The 21,495-nt window shown below is 46.1% G+C and overlaps 2 protein-coding genes across 6 annotated transcripts in view; one reads left to right on the forward strand and one right to left on the reverse strand.

Moving 5' to 3' along the window:
• Window positions 1-11,012, forward strand: part of LOC109879959 (cyclin-dependent kinase 17) — a 35,558-nt gene extending 24,546 nt beyond the window's left edge. For both annotated transcript variants that reach the window (XM_031831792.1, XM_020472165.2), the window contains 15 exons: window positions 1,380-1,531; window positions 2,587-2,751; window positions 4,308-4,441; window positions 6,222-6,347; window positions 6,576-6,632; window positions 6,745-6,859; window positions 7,071-7,165; window positions 7,325-7,387; window positions 7,498-7,742; window positions 8,226-8,323; window positions 8,547-8,652; window positions 8,862-8,904; window positions 9,092-9,182; window positions 9,279-9,356; window positions 9,468-11,012. In XM_031831792.1, the coding sequence (XP_031687652.1) occupies window positions 1,405-1,531; window positions 2,587-2,751; window positions 4,308-4,441; window positions 6,222-6,347; window positions 6,576-6,632; window positions 6,745-6,859; window positions 7,071-7,165; window positions 7,325-7,387; window positions 7,498-7,742; window positions 8,226-8,323; window positions 8,547-8,652; window positions 8,862-8,904; window positions 9,092-9,182; window positions 9,279-9,356; window positions 9,468-9,505 (1,581 nt within the window). In that variant the 5' untranslated portion in view covers window positions 1,380-1,404 and the 3' untranslated portion in view covers window positions 9,506-11,012. The remainder of the gene's footprint in view (window positions 1-1,379; window positions 1,532-2,586; window positions 2,752-4,307; window positions 4,442-6,221; window positions 6,348-6,575; window positions 6,633-6,744; window positions 6,860-7,070; window positions 7,166-7,324; window positions 7,388-7,497; window positions 7,743-8,225; window positions 8,324-8,546; window positions 8,653-8,861; window positions 8,905-9,091; window positions 9,183-9,278; window positions 9,357-9,467) is intronic.
• Window positions 10,952-20,749, reverse strand: elk3 (ETS transcription factor ELK3). Of its 4 annotated transcripts, none has more exons than XM_031831793.1 (6): window positions 19,890-20,749; window positions 17,179-17,387; window positions 15,111-15,190; window positions 13,894-14,667; window positions 12,882-13,004; window positions 10,952-11,909 (listed from the first exon to the last, which is right to left on the reverse strand). In XM_031831793.1, exons 3-6 carry the CDS (start codon window positions 15,138-15,140, stop codon window positions 11,814-11,816), a joined length of 1,023 nt encoding a protein of 340 aa, XP_031687653.1. In that variant the 5' UTR covers window positions 15,141-15,190; window positions 17,179-17,387; window positions 19,890-20,749; the 3' UTR covers window positions 10,952-11,813. The 4 variants fall into 4 exon arrangements, with proteins under 4 accessions (XP_031687653.1, XP_031687654.1, XP_020327755.1 ...); XM_031831794.1 differs by having other exon boundaries at window positions 17,179-17,424; window positions 19,890-20,141; XM_020472166.2 differs by lacking the exon at window positions 15,111-15,190 and having other exon boundaries at window positions 19,890-20,148.
• Between the last annotated feature and the right edge of the window lie 746 nt (window positions 20,750-21,495).

Below are 21,495 nucleotides of genomic sequence, written 5' to 3' on the forward strand. Positions count from 1 at the left end.
ACCTCCCATCACACTCAGCCAACCAGCCTGCCTCGGCCAATAACTGCAGCCGCTGGACTAGGTCTGTCACTGCAGCCCACCAATCACATCACACTACACAAACACATGACGACCACTGCTGTTACTTAGGGTGTGGCCAGTCTGAGGACACTGATGGGGAGGTCAGTGAGGGCGTGTGTGTGTGTGTGTGTGTGTGTGTGTATGACTGCTATTCCTATATTTAGCTGGTACTGTGGATTTGAAGTTGACCTCTGTGTTGCACCTCTCATTATGTCATTTTAGCCACAGTAGATGGCCTTGACAAATGATGGCTGTGTGTCTGCTTCTGCATCTGTGTGGCTATGTATGTATAAGCGCGTGTGCATGTGTGTGTATTAATGCATTTTGCTTGCAATTAAGGAAGGCAGTATTCATGTTTGGATGTTAAATGAATGTTTAGTTGGTGCTTTATGAAGGCCCTAGCTGAGTGCTGAGTGGAGGTGCAGTGACTTCAGTATTCCTCTACTCATCATAAATATTAGATTAAAAGGAGGCATAGTTTATTTATGAACGGTCCGCCTCTCATGCCTACTCTTGCAGCTTAAGGATTGGGCTTCTCACGGTCTGTGTCCGTGTGTTGTCCGCCTCTCATGCCTACTCTTGCAGCTTAAGGATTGGGCTTCTCACGGTCTGTGTCCGTGTGTTGTCCGCCTCTCATGCCTACTCTTGCAGCTTAAGGATTGGGCTTCTCACGGTCTGTGTCCGTGTGTTGTCCGCCTCTCATGCCTACTCTTGCAGCTTAAGGATTGGGCTTCTCACGGTCTGTGTCCGTGTGTTGTCTGCCTCTCATGCCTACTCTTGCAGCTTAAGGATTGGGCTTCTCACGGTCTGTGTCCGTGTGTTGTCTGCCTCTCATGCCTACTCTTGCAGCTTAAGGATTGGGCTTCTCACGGTCTGTGTCCGTGTGTTGTCTGCCTCTCATGCCTACTCTTGCAGCTTAAGGATTGGGCTTCTCACGGTCTGTGTCCGTGTGTTGTCCGCCTCTCATGCCTACTCTTGCAGCTTAAGGATTGGGCTTCTCACGGTCTGTGTCCGTGTGTTGTCCGCCTCTCATGCCTACTCTTGCAGCTTAAGGATTGGGCTTCTCACGGTCTGTGTCCGTGTGTTGGTAGCATGTACAATACCAGTCCATACGGGGTTAAAAACATAATCACGACAACACAACGTACTTACTCCAGCCCAACTGTGCCGATCTCAACATAAGGAAGCTAACGTGTCGCTATGTGAGCAACATTGGACTAGAAGTGACTAGCGAGACAATTACAAGTTACTTGTTTACACCTGGCCACCTACAATGTGTGTGGGTCCAGTGTTGACCTTTTCCCTCTGTGCCCTGCCAGCCCAGCCAACCCTGAGGAGTGTGTGATGGAGAAGATGAAGAGGTTTAAGCGGCGTCTGTCCCTGACGCTGCGCTCCAGCCACACCATAGACGAGTCTCTGTCTGAACTGGCCGAGCAGATGACCATCGAGGACGGCGGCAACAAGGACAATGGTCAGTAGCGTGTGTGTGTGTGTGTGTGTGTGTGTGTGTGTGTGTGAGAGAGAGAGAGTATTAGTAAACAAACAGAGCACACACGCTCCAGTGCTCTGTGCCAGTCCCAGTGATAAGAGACTGATGATGTTACTATTTTGAAGTGACTCTTGACTGAATGCCAGTAGAGAAGGATACAGCCAGCCAGTGGACACACACACTAGGGCCCTTTGGTCACCCCGAGGATACAGTTGAAATGTTTGATGTAGCTGGCAGCCAGCAGTATCCGTTCTTGCCATCTGAAGTGATTTAATTTGATGGCTAATGAGAGTTTAAAGAGATGGTGTGCCAATGGCCAGAGGGAGACCGAGAGAACAGGGTGAGAGACACGGAGAGGGAGAAAGAGGGGAAATTGACACACAGGAAAAACGAGCAGCAGTGTGAATGATCGTGTTCTGGAGAGTAGCTCTTTATGTCCTTATGTAACAACAGAAGCAGCCTGGTGGGATGAAACACGTACTGGGAAAATAAACACAACGCAGGGGGACGGCAGGTGATGCTGCCACACTGTTTGTGGAAAAGACATCACACAGAAAAGGAAACCACTCACATGTAAACAGACATTTTGGGCTGTTGAAGTATAAAGCTAAAATCCTCTGGCCTACTTTAGGTTGCGTAAGTGTTCTTTTCTACTGTTTTTATATAAAACAAGGAAGCACTCTGTTTACTGAATTCTGCTCAACAGAAGACTGAACAGTATATGAACTTCTTGTTTTATAATGATTGATTCATTGGTAGAATGTGTGATTGATTCATTGGTAGAATGTGTGATTGATTCATTGGTAGAATGTGTGATTGATTCATTGGTAGAATGTGTGATTGATTCATTGGTAGAATGTGTGATTGATTCATTGGTAGAATGTGTGATTGATTCATTGGTAGAATGTGTGATTGATTCATTGGTAGAATGCGTGATTGATTCATTGGTAGAATGCGTGATGAATCGGATGGATGGATAGATGGGCCAATTGATTGACATATTGACTAATTGATTGACATATTGTTTCTCTTTGCAGAGCCAATCGTGCGTAATGGGCGACCGCCCTCCTCCCACAGTATGCACTCGTTCCTGCACCAGTACACCGGCTCCTTCAAGAAGCCCCCCCTCCGCAGGCCACACAGTGTCATCGGAGGAAGCCTGGGTTCCTTCATGACCTTCCCCAGCAACGGCAGCCGCCTCGGTGAGTTAAACAGAGAGAGAAACAAACAGACTCGGAGATGCACAAGCACGTATACACTAACGGCACACATGCTTGCACACGCGCACACACACACACACATTCAAACATGCAGGCATATTTACAAATGACACACCCACTAGCAGCACCACTATAAGCAGCCTGTTCTCCTTCATGGCCATGCCACCCAGCTGCCAAGGTGAGTTGCCGTGGAGACGGGCATGCTCGTGCCTGTGCGCCAGGAAGTGACTGAGAAAGAGCAGATGGCGACAGAGGACAAACAGGAAGTGAGTCATAGCCCCTGAGAGTTCTGTCCTGACACGGTCATGGTGTGACTTTTCATCACACACAACACCACTCGTCTGTCTCCGTCTCTATCTCCAACCTTCCTCGCAATTAAGTGCGTTTTGTACAACTCGACCTTTCTGATTCTACACTGTGTGTTTGTGCGGGTGTATATTTGCGTCTAAAAATTTGACGTTTGTGTGCGTATGTGATTCATTCATTTGTGTGTGTCTGAGGACAAACGTCTTCCCCGCATGTTCTCTGAGCCGTCACCATGACGATAGCTGTTCCTTGCTGTTCTCTGGTCTCCAGGGTGAGCCAACTATTATGGTCTGCGGTCTCGTCGATAAGTTTTCACGAAGAGCTTCTCCTCAGACTGAACTCTGTCCCAGTTAGAGTTATATGAGTTTGGGGATTTTGGGGGGGAACAGACAACCAGGCAAGTCTATCTGGGACAAGATGGAACTAGATTAAAACACACTGTCACACTATGTTAAATGCCTGGTTAGCTCAAACAACAGAGTGGGAGAGAACGAGGGAGAAATAGGGCCAAGGAGAGGAAAGCGAGTGGAGTTGGAAAGAAAGGAGGGGTATTTGGTAGGCAGAGCAGAAGATAGACGGCCAGAGAGAGAAGCAGAAAGGAGAGGGGGGGGGTGACAGTAGTGTGCTGGATGATATGATGACAGGCTGCTGGGTTGGAGGTGTTGACACTGATGATGGAGAGAATATGTGCCAGCACACTTAGATACAACTACTCATTAACTGTGTGTGTGTGTGTGTGTGTTTGTGTGTGTGTGTGTGTCTCAATGCATGTATGTTTCGTGTGTGTATTCACTAGTCCACCCCCCCACTACGCACCATGTTCTACACCAGAGGCAGTAGTTTTAGTTTTATGACCCTGGAGGAAGCAGTGTTGGTTAGTGTTTCATCTTTGGCCTGTGGGGTGAGAAGGGGAAGGGGTGAGAGCGGGACTGCAGGATGATGAAAGGAGGGAACTTGAGAGAGAAGGTGAGGTTGTAGGATCAGAACCAGGCCATAAACTAACTGTTGACAGAATGAGAGAAAGCACTCCTCTCTGTAATGTCTAACTTATTCTCTCCTATTCTTACTAAAACAGCAGACTACTGACTCAGTTTGACACAAGCTATAGCAAGTCCTTGCCATGTTTATCTTATCACGAGTGTCATTTGCCAGGCAAAATGTTGAAATTGAGCAAGTTCAGCTTCTGAACTCTAACTCTTCCTCCCTCTTTCTCCTCTTCCTCTCCTCCAAAGACATCGTCCATGAGAACCTGAAGATGGGCTCAGACGGGGAGAGTGACCAGGCATCTGGGACGTCGTCCGACGAGGTGCAGTCGCCCACCGGGGTGTGTCTGAGGAACAGGGTGCAGCGACGCATCTCCATGGAGGTACACGAACACAGCTGGCAGGGTGGGAAGTATGAGCCGGTTCAGGCCACGAACAGTTAGACTGACTGACTAATGGAATGTTGTCATGAGACAGTAATCTGTGGCACGCTTGGCCTCTGACTGCTGACATTCCAGACGATCTCCTGCCACATAGCTGGTCAACTATCCTGAGAGGAACCTCGGACAGGGAGTGGGATGGAGACCGAGAGAGCGACTGCTCCACTTAGCTCAGCGAGAACCCGGGTTTTAAAGAGGGACTTTAAAAAGCAACTAATCCCCTTTTGAAAATGTACTGATGTGGCATCAGTATGAATCAAATAGTTGTTCTAGTGTCAACATTTACTGCGAAGTGTAAATAGGATAATTTTGGTCATAAAGGTAGTCTCATCTGTGCCTCACAACGGTAATTCATTGGATGATGTCCATTTGCCCACTAACATGGGGTGAACAGCTGTGGTGATCGCTCTCTATCCAATAGCATAAAGAGTGACAGACCTGCCCAGCAGCTCTGACTTTGTTTACATAAGACAATGCCTCGTGCATTTTTTTTACTTGGAAAATACTGCCCCAAACACATTGGTTGTATGTAAAATTGCCAAACTAAAACATCCACGGCAACAACTTTAATTATATTTAATTACAGATTTCTTGAGTTGTCTTGGATTCATTCTGGGGATTTTGAGGAAGTGAAATTCTGAGTCTAGTGTCTCATGAGGGACAAACACCTCCAATACTGAAATCCTGTTTTTCTTATAAGCAACAGAAAAACACTGGTATGTTCAGTCACTCTTTAAGGCTGGGGATGTTTTTCCTTTTGACTCTGTGACTCATTTTTGACCTTAGTTTCTGATGTCCCATGGACTAGAACTTATTCTATGGATAATAGATTTAGTGCTTGTCTCACTGGTGCTGTTTACTGAGTTCCTATAGAATCACTTGTAGGAATGCTGTTTCCTCAGCCTGGTGACATTCTGCCACCTGGTGGTCAGTCTGGAGAAATGTAAGCAGTACTTTACCTAAATATCAGTATTAGGTTATTGCACGCGCACACAGGGATGGACCTATTTCTCCTTGATGCCAAGCGTTTATCATATTAGTCTGAGCGGAGACATGAGGTGCTTGACCTTTTTAGATGGGAATCATCAGACATCTGAATAATCTCTCTCTCTCTCACACACACACACGTCATCTCGGTTACTACATCTAACCAGATTCACACATACACACTCATGTGGGTACATATCATTCTGCCCATTAGTTCCCTTTGAAGCGGAGTGTTGATGGGGTTAGTAGGCTGTAACAATACACTAATTCATATCACTATCTATTGAGAGAACATGTTGCTCTCTTTTCATCTACTTCTACGGGCGAGAGATGGCAGGCGGTATACAAGTGTGTTACGTGATATTCATGGTGTGTGTGTGTGTCAATACTGTGTGAAGATGCTTGTTTGCTTGGCTCTGTTGTTTTTGCTTTCTCTTCTTCAATAACGATTGTTTTCATGTATGGATCATTTTTCTAGAAGTGCCTCTATTCTTCTGTCTCTCTTTTTGGGGTGAGTGGGAGGAGAGGAGAGAGTGATATCTAGGACAAAGTGTGTGGGTGTAATCATGGAGATGGCTACATGTTCCACACAGACAGGCGCAGTATTCGATAGGACACGTGATATATGTGATGTGTATGTTACGTCTCTAACCCTTGTGTGTGTGTGTGTGTGTGTGTGTGTGTGTGTGTGTGTGTGTGTGTGTGTGTGTGTGTGTGTGTGTGTGTGTGTGTGTAGGACCTGAACAAGCGTCTGTCTCTGCCTGCTGACATCCGTATCCCTGACGGTTACCTGGAGAAGCTGCAGCTGAGCAGCCCTACCTTCGACCAGCCCCTCAGCCGACTCTCACGCAGGGCCTCCCTGGTACGTGTGTGTGTGAGAGAGCGGTTGAAGGAATATAACATTATTACCCGACAGCGTTCAGGTACCGCCCTCCTTTCTGGTTGTCTCCATGGCAACAGGCATGAGGTTGAATTGGACTGTCTCTGTATGTAATCTTGTGCAGTGAATGAAGGTATCCTGTACAAATGTCATTCAACACAGAAAAAAAAGACCTAAACAACATGGAAGATGATATCTTGTGTTTTTCAGTCGGAGATTGGTTTTGGGAAGCTGGAGACCTACATCAAACTGGACAAACTGGGAGAGGTCAGAGAACACACAAACACTCCTATAAACTCAGAAAACATGTTTTTCACAAGAGGTTCCCAAAAGTGATTTAGTTTTGACTCCGGTCATAACCAGTTTGTTTTTTCTATAGGGGACCTATGCTACAGTATTTAAGGGGCGCAGTAAGCTGACTGACAACCTGGTGGCGCTAAAGGAGATCAGGCTGGAGCACGAAGAGGGAGCACCCTGCACCGCCATCAGAGAAGGTGAGTCTATACCTCTCTGCCTTTCCTCCTCTCTATCACGTTATCCCCCCCTTCTCTTCCTCTCCCTCATCCTCCCATTACTGATTTCAATGCCACATTGTCTTTTTTTTTCTTGCTCTTCGCTCTTTCTCATTCACTATTGTTCCTCCTCTTTGTCAATGTATTACCCCTTCTCTCGTTCTCTCCCTCATCCCTCTTTCCTTCTCTCCAGTGTCGTTACTGAAGGACCTGAAACATGCCAACATCGTGACCTTACATGACATCGTCCACACAGACAAGAGCCTGACGCTGGTCTTCGAGTACCTGGTGAGAATCACTTACTACTTGACTCTGCTCACACTGCATGCTGGGCATTGTAGTCAAAAATCTGCCCTAATTATCTGAGGAGTTTCTAGTCCTAAGTAGGCTGTTGTACATATTCTTCCTGTCTTGTCTGACTGACTGCTGACCTCACTTCCTGTGCAGGATAAAGACTTGAAGCAGTACATGGATGACTGTGGGAACATCATGAGCATGCACAACGTCAAGGTGAGTATGACCAAGACAAATGACCTAAGCACTCACTGTACTGTAAGTCACTTTAGATAAAAACCCTTGTATAATAGTGGTTAACATTGCATGCGTTTGTGCGGTTCTAGATCTTCTTGTTCCAGATTTTGCGGGGGTTGGCTTACTGCCACAAGCGGAAGGTTCTCCACAGAGACCTAAAGCCCCAGAACCTGCTCATCAACGAGAGAGGGGAACTCAAACTGGCTGACTTCGGTCTGGCGCGGGCTAAGTCTGTCCCCACTAAGACGTACTCCAACGAGGTGGTGACTCTGTGGTACCGGCCACCTGACGTCCTGCTAGGCTCCTCCGAGTACTCCACACAGATTGACATGTGGTAAGAACACTACACCTGACGTCCTGCTAGGCTCCTCCGAGTACTCCACACAGATTGACATGTGGTAAGAACACTACACCTGACGTCCTGCTAGGCTCCTCCGAGTACTCCACACAGATTGACATGTGGTAAGAACACTACATCCTAACAAGTTACACCAAGGGTAAGAAAATACTACCCCGGAGGTCCGGAGTACTGCTGGTTTTCTCTTCTACCTGATAATTAGTCCCTTATTCGAGGGGAAGAATCAAATAAATAAAAAAGCAATGGAACTGGCTTCGAGGTCCAGATTTGAGGCCCTTACACCCTAGGAACTATAACCACTTCATTCATGAATGAATTTTACACATATAAACTTTGAGTAAGAGCTATACATCCTAACCCCTTTATCCTACTCCCTAGCCTCTATTTTCATGTGTGTGTGTGTGTGAACAAGCTGTGTGTAATTCTCTCACTCTCTCTCTCTCTCTCTCTGTTGTGTAGGGGTGTGGGGTGTATATTTTATGAGATGGCTGCAGGTCGGCCCCTGTTTCCTGGCTCCACCGTAGAGGACGAGCTCCACCTCATATTCAGACTGCTGGGTGAGGACAGAGTACAGCCTGATTCGGATGTTACAGCCTAACTAACCCACTGACCTAGCGCCACCTAGTGTCTGCTACAGGGACGAACACACTAACACACAACCACAGAACTCTCTAAATAAGCAGGAGAGTCCTCAGACATGCTGATGGGGACATTATTTGAGCGTTAACTAAACGTTGATAGAGCGTCATCTAAAGACTGTCCTCTCTCTTATTTCTTCAGGCACGCCATCAGAGGACAGCTGGCCAGGGATCTCTGGCGTCGACGAGTTCAAATCCTACAACTTCCCCAAATACAAACCTCAGCCCTTCATCAACCATGCACCCAGGTAGCTTGTATGCGCGCGCGTCCATGAGTGTGTGTGTGTGTGTGAGAGCGCACGTTTCTGTGTGGGTGTGTGAATGCGTATCCGTGAGTGTGTTTAGTCAGTGCAGGAGGCAGGAAATCCTGTGGAACTTGTTCACTTCCTTCCTCTGAAGTTCCCATCAGTCATCACTGACTGACAGTAAACCCTGTGATTCTCGCTCTCCTTTTCAGGTTGGACACAGAAGGCATTGAACTGGTGTTATCGTTTCTGAAAGTGAGTTTGTCCGTCTACATTTTCCACACACTGTGTAACAACCTACGCAGTTATACTCTGAACCACTGGCATGCAGTACTGATAAAATAACAACAGGGGGTGCAGTAGTCACTTCTGCCCTACTGATTCTGTTTTGTTGTTGCTGTACTGTCAGTGTTGGTTAACTGTTGGTCTCCCTCCTCTCTAGTACGAGTCCAAGAGGAGGATCTCAGCAGATGAGGCTATGAAGCAGGCCTACTTCAAGAGCCTGGGGGCACGGGTCCACACACTGCATGAGAGTGAGTCTCTAAACCTGGGGATGGTCTAGTCCTCTGAATGGCCTGGAGATACTCACACATAATTACAAATCTCTCTCCGCTCTCTCTCTCGCTCAGGTGTATCAATATTCACTCTGAAGGATATCCAACTGCAGAGAGACCCTGGCTATCGGAACTCCTCAAACCTAGAGTCAGGTGTGTATAAAACAAACACACACCTCTTCTTACCTAGAGCTTTATAACTGTTATGACATACATGGAACACTCCCTCTCTCTCTTTTTTTTTTATTCACTCCATCTCTCCAGGCAACAGCAAGAACAGAAGACAGAGCATGCTCTTCTAGACTTTCTGCTCCTGGGTGGAGCTCTTTCCTGTTGCTATAGTAACGGACTCTCGCTTGAGATGAGACTGAATGGGACAGAGCCCCCTCCTCCCTCTCGCATGAGCCCCTCACCCCTGGACCCCCCCCCCCTATAGAGCGAGTGAGTCTGGAGTTGATTGGGGAGGGAGAGATTAACTACGTTTATTTATTTGAAAATATGGAAAGGGGGGTGGGGGGGTATATTTTGCTGCTATACTACTACTGTCTGTATTTAACACGCAGTTTGTGTATATGATGATGTGAACTCAGACACCATGCACAACCGACCAGTCGCTAAGGTTACTATTGTTATTGCAAATGATGAATTATGGTTATGATTCCACTGATGATCTCGATGTTGTTTATCATAGCTGTTACCTTTGCTGTTTTGCATGTCGTTGTGTTCAGAGACTGAATGCCTTTTTAGCATTTTTTTCCTCAAGTACTTTCTCAAGCTTCCTCTGATGGTGGTGTTTGACTGAAATGAGACCAGACTGGTCCAAACTGGGAGAGAGGGACTGGACTGGGAGTGTCTGGTCCTCAATTGGAAATCTTTCCTCTGAACCGAAGCAATTCCCAGCCTCCCTCTCATTCTCCTTGACCTAGAACATTCCAGAACATTTCAGGGGCCAGACGGGGCTTTAGGAAGGGGTTGAGGTGGGGTCCAGTCATTGGGAGAGCACATCGACCCTCAGAGCCTCTTAGCCAACGAATGGGACCACAGCAGAAGGTAGAGTTTGACTCCCCAGGACATTTCCGGTCTCCCTCTCCGGTTGTCATGGCACCGGGGAAGCAATGATTAGGGAGGAGAGAAACACAGGAGCGCCGTGACCTCCCACAGGAACTCATCATTTCCCCTAGATGGTCTTGACCCCCCCAGGATGGTCTTGACTTAAGTTCTTGTATGCAAGATCTTCATTTTCTCTTGCCTTTTTGAAGGTCTACAATACTGGTTGTTTTTGTGCATCAATAACCTGTAAGCAGTTTCTAGTTTTTTTTTAATGGCGCTCTACTCTGTAGCTGGCCATGGGAGTGGGGTTGTACCATGATGACTGGTGTTTTAAAATGGCTGACTTGATTTGACAGTATTAAGAGATTTTTGTTTTCTATGTTTTGACCTCTCCTTGTGAATACAGTGTCAGTGTGGCATGTCAAGGGGCAGAAGCTTCGCCTCTCAAAGGAGAAAACATTTTGTTTCACAGTCTACATTGGACCTCGAGTTTTTTTTTTTTCCAGCGTTTGTACACATTTCAAATGGACTTAACAAGCCGCGGTGTGTGTCTTCAGCTGACAGTGATGTATATTAATATTGTAATACTGTACTTTTTCAAGTTTAGAAATGATCTGAGCTTACCTGAGGGGGTGTGTGCGCCAGACATATGGAGCTCCTGCTGTGGTGTAAACTCAACCTCTCTGGAACACTGACAGTTGTCCTGTAATTATTTATTTCGCATAACCATCACAGTAAAATAAATCTGTTTGATAAGTACACTTGTCCTCGTCTTTATTGTGGTTTTCTTGAATAGCAGTCAATGCTTCATGTTTTATTTAAAACCGTATGTAAGACATTTTTACTGGACTCTGACAGCAACGACAACAAAAAAGCAAATAATTGATAATACATTTGTATCAATTCCTTTATAAAAACAAAATAACCAAAAGCTGTTACAAATAAGCTTTTGTTCAATATTGAACTGGAATTTCGTCAAAAAAAGAGTTTTAAAGCTTGAAAATAAAACATTGACATAACACTCTTACATTTGAGAAGGCACAGCCGGTACAAGGTAATAATGCATATAAAGTGTAATACAATACCATAGAAAAACACTGAGCCAGAACAATACAACCAGGTCCACAGCCTCAGATGAACATATCAACCAATGATACAAACATTTCTAACCATACGCCAGGCATTTGATAAAGGGCTGACAAGGTCCAATGCATGGGACAGCATTCTGGCATTGAGAAGTGGATAAATATGGGATAGAAAATGTTTTCAAGATGGATGAGATCCAAACTAAACAGAAGAAAGCCAACAAAAAAATATTTTCAACTAAGCTAAAGAAAATGTATCTTCAAGTCAATGATATTGACGCAGTTAAAGGCTGATCCAGTAGGTTTGCAGCAGTGTCCTGATATTTACTGGCTTAACCTGATTTGGCCTCGAGTCCTGCTGCGTCGGGGTCCAGGATTTGAAATTGCGTGGACTGGGCATATTTTTTCTGGTCAAGCCTGATTTAAGCCTGTTTTGGTCCAGTCCAGTAGGGTATGGTACTGTCCTCCAGGATGATCAGGACTTGTGTGGGCTGTGGGAGAGCAGTAGGGGAGAGGAGGTGTCCAGGCTGGACAGGGGGACTGGGATGGGCCCATTCAGGAGGGTGGGGAACTACAGACAGGCAGAGAGACAGACAAAGGACAAGACTGCTGAAATACCACACAATAATAATGCCGCCCCCCCCCCCCCCCCCCCCCATATTATACTGAGGTAAAGTACATTCATCTATATCCCTATTCTAGTGTTATATGTGTACTACTACTACAAATAACTTTTTGAAAGAACTCCAGCCCTAACTCTGGAGAGGCTGACTGGGTTTAAGAATTCCCTAAAATGGTGGCCGAGGTATTTTAACGCCCATCCCTCCTGACGATGGGAGGAGAGGCACTTCCTGTTGTGAGAGGGCTGATGGGAGTGGGTGGGGCTCCTGACCACCCCCCCTCCCAAGCAGGAAGCTGCCCCCCCACTCCTCGTCTACACCAGAAAGGAAACATCTGTAGCTTATTTTGAAACCCATGCACACAGTGAATCATACAAACTTAAGTATAATCACAGCGAACCGCTCACACACACACAAAACTAAATAGCGACTGTTGTTGAAAATGAGGCTGTTCAGGGGGAAATCTTCTGTCTTAGCAAAGGTTGCAAAATTCAGGGAACTTTCCAAATAAAATCTGGTTTTCCAGAAGTCCTGGATGGAGGATTACGGATTTACTGCTTATTCCCTCCTGGTTCCGGGACCCTCCAACCGGGATTTCGGGAAACAAGGGATTTTTATTGAACGTTCCCAGAATTTTGCAACCCCAGTTGTAGAACTTTAACTCAGACTGTCAGAATTCACTCTCCCTCCTTTGTTTACCAGTTAGAGTGGAGCCCTTTCCCTCTCAGCTCAGTACGAACAAGCATAAATACTATACTGTCCTCCCCCTTTCTGTCACCCATCCCACAACTTTCCCCTCTGTCCCTCCCTCTCTCCTCAACTCCCTTCCATCAGTCTTCACTCCATGTGGTGTCACTCTCTTTCTTCGCTTACTCCTCTCTCTTTATTCTCTTTTAGAGTTTGTGTGTGTGTGTGTCTCTTACCTGGAACAGGGGTCCATGGCCCTGCAGGCGAGCGGGGCTCAGGGGTCCTACGGGACTCAGGCTGCTCCAGAAATGGATACTGGACAGCAGGGGACTGGGGGTGAGGATGAGACCTGAGGGAGTCTGGAGGGGGAGAACGGGAGAGAGATTTCAATTTGTTCAATGTTCTGTTGGTGTTTTTCTCAGTGATCTGTAAAATGAGCTAGCGGAGTATGAACACACAACACAGAGATGTACTTTCTCACTGTGGTTATTCAGTCCTGCTGGGCTGCCACTGTTTGTTTTAGTAAAACACTGGAACCAGGAGGGGAGAGAGAGCTTCATACCCTGCTTTGGGGGGGGGGGGGGTTCAAGGCTGACTTTGGGAACTCTCTAGGGGTCACAGAACTTGGAAAACTAGGTTCCAGCTGAGAAGTTACATATGACATCAATTTCTCTCCATCTTGCCTCCCTATTGCTGGGGGGGGGTTATGTGGGTAAGGAATGATGTATGCTATGTTAATGTGTTGTGCTGTTTTGTAGTGGCCCAATAAAGAGTTTTAGGTAGAGAGAATCTGTCTCTCTATCCGTGGTATTACAACAGCCCTTACCTCACGCCGGCGATTCAAGAGCTTTAGAAACATATGGCTTCACTTACAGACCTCCCCTCCCTTCTCTCCTTCTCCCCTCCCTTCTTTTACCTCTCTCCTCCTTACTAGTCTCGCTCCCCACCCACTCCCTCTTTTCCGCTTACCTCTTTCACTCCTTCCCTCATTTCCTCTCTGTCTCTCCTCAATAACTCTCTTACCGCCCTCCCTCCCTCCCTCTACTCTCCCTACCCTGCCTGTTTCAGGGTAAGGACAGACAGTTCCAGAGAGACTCAGGGATAAGTCAAGATAAGTCATGTATTTTCCCCAAATGTTATTACACACATAAATCAGCACGCACACACAGAGGGTGAGGGTGGAGCGAGTGTATGCGTTTGTGTTCAGGGCTAACCTGGGAAAAGATTGTGAGTGAGGGTGGTGCTGACCTGTGCAGTGAAGAAGGCTGGTGTTAGGGACCCTGAGGGCAGTGCAGGACTGTTGAGGGCGATAGAGCCGATGTCATTGGCTGTCAGGAGCAGGGAGGGTGCGGATATCTCCAGGCCTTTAGGCTTCCTGGTTTTTGGCGGGACGCTATTGGCTAAGCCCCTCTTCTCTGGCGTGGGTGTGGCCTGGCCACGATCTCTGTGACCAGATGATAGGTTAAGGGGTTGAGCGCTCTGCTCTGATTCGTCAGTCTCAGGGGCGGGGCTCCGTGCCCTCCAGAGTGTGTGTGTGGGGCTGTGTGATGGGGAGGAGGAGCAGGACGAGGAGTGGGCTAGCCTTGTGGAAGGTTTGGATGAATAGTAGCCCTCATTGGAGGAAGGGAGCGGGGATGACGGCAGAGACACCACCGGCAGTGCCCCGCCCTTATGGCTGCGGTTCTGAACAAAGCGAATCACCGTGCCACTGTCGTCATGGTGATCATGTCGAGGCTCCACCTTGATTGGTCGGAGTAAATCAGGGGGACGGAGGAGGTCTTGGGGATGCTGGAGGGAGCTGACGGTAAAGGAGGAGTAGAGGCCTGAGTGGAGGTACTCGTTCCTCCCTGGGGGGCCACCCCTCACCCCCTCCTCATCCCCCTCCCCCTCTGACAGGGCTCCACCAGCCTCATCACACACCCGCACCCCCATCTCCACCGCCGCGGGGTCCATCTTCAGGATCTCCGGGAAGGACACAAATTTGTACACAAACTTCTGGCCAATCACCTTCTTGATGATGTTCTGGAGGAGGAAGAGGGAAGGAGAAGTTGAAGCATCATATGTTATACAGTAATAACAGTGTAATGTTAACATGCATGCCACGATATATGGTGGTTTGACCTGTAGAATTGGTACACACATGTTCATGCTGTGTAGAGATATTTGGTATTTATTAGGATCCCCATTAACTGCTGCAAATGCATCAGCTACTCTTCCTGGGGTCCACATGACATAATACATAGTACAGAACATTATTAGTCAAGGACTGAAATACATAGCCTACATATCAGTATATACACACAATATCTAGGTCTAAAGCATAATACAGTGCAAATCACAATACAATATATATATATATATATATATATATATATATATATATATAAAATGGCTGTCTTGTCACAGTCCCCTTTGTGCAGGTGTTACTTATGTTTTTTTGTGTGTTTATTGCTAGTTTGAGTTACCTGTGGTGGCAGAGAGTTCCATCTAGTCATGGCTCTATTTAATACTGTGCGTTTCCCAGCCTCTGTTCTGGACCTGGGGACTGTGAAGAGACCTCTGGTTGCATGTCTTGTATTGTACTGAACTGTCTGCTTGAACAGACAGTTCAGTACCTTCAACATATCAATACCTTGCATAAAGACCAATAGTGATGCAGTCAATCTCTCAATACATGCTGCCTTGTTCTGGACCAACTACAATTGACCTATGTCCTTCTTTGCCGCTCATGACCACACAGCTGGGCAGGAGTCCAGATGCGACAAAACTAGGGCCTGTAGGACACGTTTGGTCGACTGAGAAGGCAGAGCAATGCCCTATCATGGACAGACCTCTTCTCATTTTAGCAACCATTGAGTGTATGTTTTGACGATGACAGCTTGCTATCTAGGGTTACACACAGCAGTTTAGTCCCTTCAAGTTGCTCAATAGCCACATTACGCAATAATAGAACTAAATGAGGTTGAGCAAGTGATTTGTGCCAAAAAATTATGCTTTTTGTTTTTGAGATATTTAGCAACAGCCTATTGCTAGTTACGCTTTCTAAAACTGACTGGAGCTGAATGTTAAGTGTTTCAGTTATTTATTTGACTGTTGTAGCTGACGTGTATGATGTTGAATCGTCAGCGTACATAGACACACAGGCTTTAGTCAAGGTCAGTCGAAGGTCATTTGTAAAAATAGAAAACAATAATGGGCTTAGCTGGCTGCCCTGTGGTATACCACACTCAACTGAATTTGCATGAGAGGCTTCCATTAACAAAAACCCTCTGTGTTCTATTAGATAGGTAACTCTCAATCCATAATAAGGCAGAGGATGCAAATAACACCTAGGTTTTTTCAGCAATAGGTTATGGTCAATGACATTAAAAGCTGCACTGAAGTCTAACAAAACAGCTCCCCCAATCTTCTTACTATCAATTACTTTCAGCCAACCATCAGTAATTTGTGTCAATGCCAAGCATGTTGAGTGTCCATCAGTATAAGCATGCTGAAAGTCTGTTGTTATTTGGTTTTCTGTAAAATAACTTTATATTTGATCAAATGTTTTTCCAAATGTTTGCTGAGCACTTGCAACAAGCTGATTGGTCAGCTGTTTGAACCATTAAAGGGTGCTCTGCTATTCTTGGGTAGCGCAATGACCTTTGCCTTCCTCATTGTCTGAGGGCACACGCTGTCTTCTAGGCTTAAATTGAAGATGTGGCAAACGAGTCACAATGTATTCCGCTACCAACCTCAGCAATTTACCATCCAGGTTGTCTCTACCGGTTGGTTTGTCCTTATTTATAGATAGCAACCATTTTTTTCACCCTTCCATACCCACTTTGTGGAACTCAAAACCACAGTTCTTGTCTTTCATTATTTGTCCATTATGCATGAATAGGAAGACTCAGCATTTGGTGTTTGCATGTCATACCTAAGCTTGCTAATCTTGTCAACAACAACAAATATGAAAAGTGGTTGGCAATATCAAAGGGTTTTGTGATGAACAAGCCATCTGCCTTAATGAAGGATGAAGCTGAGTTTGCTTTTTGCATCAAATTTCATTAACTTTAACTCCTGAGCTTTTTACTATCATTCTTCATACAATTTATCTTAGTTCCATAGTATAGTTTCTTCATTTTGTTTAGTTACATGATTTCTCAACTCACTGTATGTTTGTGAAGGGTTTATACAATGTTGGTGTACCTTGTCATCCGTACCAGCAGGCGTGTGTTTGTGTAGTGCCAATGTAATCTATGGGAGTTGTACCTTGTCATCCGTACCAGCAGGCGTGTGTGTTTGGTGTTAGTGTAGTGCCAATGTAATCTATGGGAGTTGTACCTTGTCATCCGTACCAGCAGGTGTGTGTTTGGTGTTAGTGTAGTGCCCATGTAATCTATGGGAGTTGTACCTTGTCATCCGTACCAGCAGGTGTGTGTTTGGTGTTAGTGTAGTGCCCATGTAATCTATGGGAGTTGTACCTTGTCATCCGTACCAGCAGGCGTGTGTTTGGTGTTAGTGTAGTGCCCATGTAATATATGGGAGTTGTACCTTGTCATAGTAGTAACGCAGGGCGCGGCTCAGCTTGTCATAGTTCATGTTGGTCTTGTTCTTCCTCAGGCCCCACAGCTTGGCCACCTCTTCTGACTTGAGCAGTTTAAACTCCCCGTCGTTAGACGTCCAGCAGATCAGGTGCTTGTGGCTCTGGTCCAATAACAGCTGCAGCAGGAACTGCCACAATGTGATGGCACTCTCCATGACTGGAGAGAGAGAGGAGGGGGGGGCACCATAAAAATCCTACCCATAAAGACAGAAAACACACCAACAACACATTTAGATCATCACTACAGACACTGGAGTCACAGTATTATGCTACTCCTGGCATTGTGTGCCAGATCCGGTGCCAACCAATGTACTGTCTTTAAACATATGTATGCCTATGGGGCCAAGTACCAGCCAGCGACCTCATACTTCTCATATTACAATATGTTGAAGTGGGGAATAAAAGCCATTACTGCATATGTAATGAGACACACCAGTGACTGTGTAAAACTTTCACTCACTGGAGAGCTTGGCTGGCTGCCTAAATGATAAGAAGATGGGTCAACACAGCAACTCTTTGTGAATGAGGGGCTGCCTGGCAGCTTTAGTACATCAGACAAGTCAGAGAAGCTTGTCCACTCAAACTCTAGGCCACTCCACTAACACGCATGCACACTCGGTCACTTGCCCTCACTCACACGCTGTGCTTTGTGCCTGTGCGCTTCTTAGTAGTAATTATGTTTCATTATAGGTCAAAATAAAGAGTTCAAGTGTGTGTGCTTGTGTCAGAGTTCAGGGACTTGGTGCTGCCAACTATGGCCAGATGGGTGGAGCGAGGGATGTTTCCGTGGTGACGAGAGGATGTGGTCAGTGCCCCTCTGCGAAGACAGGCCTCAGCCCAACGACACTATTTACCTTGACTTCACTGTCTGTCTCTCTCACACTCCACACAGACAACTTTCTGTGCACCTCTCTCTCTCTCCATCTAACTCTCACACACACCCCAGACACAAGCTTCTCCGTTTTGAAAAAACTGAACAGAGTATCCTGCTTTCCCTCCTCCTCCATCCCCCTCTCCACCAGTGGGAGAGAGACCATCTAGGAGAGGAAAAAGGTGAACACCCCCTCTGACTCTGTTTCCTGAGGAGGTCTCGTGTGTGTGTGTGTGTGTGTGTGTGTGTGTGTGTGTGTGTGTGTGTGTGTGTGTGTGTGTGATGGGAGACCATAAAGCTGTCTAAATGAGGACTTCCTCTCATTCTGCTACAGGGCGTCTTCCCAGGGAAAGACCAGTCCCAACTCAAAGGTAGGAATTCCTGTCACCGGGAACCATCGGAAACACAGGGACCTCACAGTTTGGACAAATGGACAGGTTTCCTCCTCGCCTCGCTCTGGTACGGCAACACAGACCACCCATTTCCTATTCCACAACAACACATGGAGAATGCATTGCATACATGTATGTACTCTGGGTCTCCCCCAGGACATGCTGTGGCATGATGTATTTAGTCTTTGATGTTCCATAGTGACAAGGGTTAACTAGCCAAGCTCAGACACAAAGCAGCAGGATCTGTTCATTTGGGGATATCCTTAGCAATAGTAAGGAAACATGCAACTCTGCATTGCCTGATAAACACTGGACTGGTGCAACTAAAAATATGGTTACAATAGATGTACATATGTTTAATTGCAGCATTGAATATGTCCATGTTATTTATGTGTACTGTATGGGATGATAGGCCCACAGCCCAGTGTCTCTCCTCCTGGACAGGTAGGTACACACACACTACATAAAGCTTCTGGTAGGGATTATTTATTTTGTTAATGGGGAGTTTCTAGTATCTTATAATAGTGTTATGACACAGAGACAGAAATCATACAGCTGGTCCTCTGGACAGGCTTCTCCAGTATCTAACAACGATACCACGCGCTCTTGTCGCTAGCACGTACTGTTCAACCACCAGTGATATCATTAGACATCATAGGCTATATAATGCCTCTGGTCGCTGTATCGTACCAAACGCCGCATATAGACGCTCTAAAGTCTCAAAAAGGTATGGGTTATCACGGGTGGACCGCCGGGCTCGGGTCTGTGCAGAATCATCGGTGTTGGAGAGCCTGGAACACTCAAACGGTTCTTTGTTTGCCCCATGACTCATTTTCAAGATGTTGTCTGCTGCCAGTTTCAATCCGGAAGCGCATGGCAATTAGTCTGTTGAGTCCAGACAAACCAGAAAGTCTACTATAGTTTTTAAAGGGACATGAGCATTTTCACACCAACAGCTACTTTGAGTTGCCAAATGCATCCCAATAAACAAGAAATTGCGCGAGAAAAGCAGACTAGAGCACCATGACAGACCCGAGCGATTTGCGTTTGACATCCAATGTGTGAATAACGGAGTAGCCCAATGTTAGCAAACATCAAAACGAAAATAAATGTAACTTTTTAATAGCGTACTTATATGAATAGAAGGAAACACATACTTTTCACGCAAATGTATACATGTGTTCCAAGATAGCGTAACAAATCGGGGATATACCAGCATCTATCGACTGTTGTCCCCTAAATGTCAAGTTCATTGTGATGACCGAGATATATCATATCTCCAAACTATATTTTCTGGTACAGAGTTTACTTCTAAGTCATCATCACTCAAACTCAGTGACTATCCTGGTTAAATAAAGTGAATATTAATATCATAGAGAAGCATGCCTCCACATACCCTGGTGTTAGACGTCTACTTTCCTCCCGTATATGTTTTTAAAGAGAATTCCGTATAATGCGCTGGTTTTCCATGCTGATGCAGTCTGGGCTGCGGCGCTCGAGAATGTAAGGGGATCCGGAGGTTTTTTTCTCCTTCTTCAGAGCAGGAAGTCGGAGCGCGCAGACATAGAGCCGGCTCACTTCCTCTCGCGCATTATTCCCCAGGCTCTCGGCCGTCTGTGTAAACACGCTTTTCCTCCTCTCTGCGACCGCTTGCGCGCGCACACACAGTAATATTGTAATTCTGACTACTTGCGGGCCCAACTGACGTCACCTTCTTGGCAAGCACCTGGAGGCGTTTGTGTTCCTTCCTCCACACGCATATACAGTCTGAGTGCTCTCTCTCTCTCTCTGTGTGTGAAATCTCCTTGACATCTAATTATGGAAAGAAATTGGGCTAGTTGTTACATTCAATTTTAAAAAGTAGGCTATTCTTAAAATCAGCCGCACCACACACAGACAAACGTGTGTACACACTTTCATTCTCACAGGCTTTACTTCAGGTCAAAACGGGGAGCCCTTTAATCTTTCCACATGTTTCAGTCCAATATTCCATTCACAGCGCTTTAAAAGGGCATTTTCCTCGAAGTTCATGGTAAATGCTGGAGATGTCGGTTCAATCGGAAATTACCATTAAATGTCAAGCGCACTATACCGTGGATCTTACACGGATCGGATTGAATCCTGGCCTTAGTGGAATAAGGTGATGTGATTATGTTTGTGTGCATTAGTGTTGTTGTGTGTCAATGAGAAAATGCAATAAGTAGGCTCATGTGTGCACGTTTGTGTGTGTGTGTGTATCCACTTTTCCGGTTTGCTGCATGTGTTTCCTCTCACTGACAGGAAACTGTGCCTCACAAAACACATGCAGTCACGTAGGTCAGTAGCCTACACACGGCCGGCGTTATGGGCGGGCCTTAGGGGCCTGGGACGCCCTACCGTAGTCTTCCTCCTTGTACAAATACAATATTGAAATATTAATAATAAAAAAAAGTTGCATCAATCTCAGATAAAGCATCCGAGCAAGAGAAACAGCTCCCCATGTCATATTATTTCTGTCCAGACAGCATCAGAAACATGGGCTACATATATGCCTCCTGTCGACAATGCTTCAGTTGACATTTGCATAAAGTAGAGGAGAACTAAACTTGTTCTACCGCTCCTCTAGCAGGGTTCTCGCTGCTCACCTTCCCACAATCCCCTGCACATTTATTTGTGTCCTCGTCGAAAATGAATGGGGGCTGGACTTCTGCCGAATTCGTTGCTGGTGAAAACCTTCAGACCAGAGGGGCGCTGTTTCGCTCGCTCGGATGCTTTCTCCAGTGAGAGAGTTTCAGCAGCGAGGAAGAGCCGAAGCCCGATGCATTTGCATGGTCATAATATGCAGACCTCAGCTTGTAGCCGGTCTTCCCTCCTTTGGGACGATGACTCCCATTTTTAGGCCGGAGACATATATCATATACTAGACACATATCTAGTTTCAGCCTCTTTTGAATTGGAAAGTTGGCGGATGCACAGTGCACTGTTTGGATGCTGGCTTCCACTAAAGTAAATATATGTTTTGC

The sequence above is a fragment of the Oncorhynchus kisutch genome, linkage group LG9 (assembly GCF_002021735.2).
Source record: "Oncorhynchus kisutch isolate 150728-3 linkage group LG9, Okis_V2, whole genome shotgun sequence".
Taxonomy (NCBI): Eukaryota; Metazoa; Chordata; class Actinopteri; order Salmoniformes; family Salmonidae; genus Oncorhynchus; species Oncorhynchus kisutch.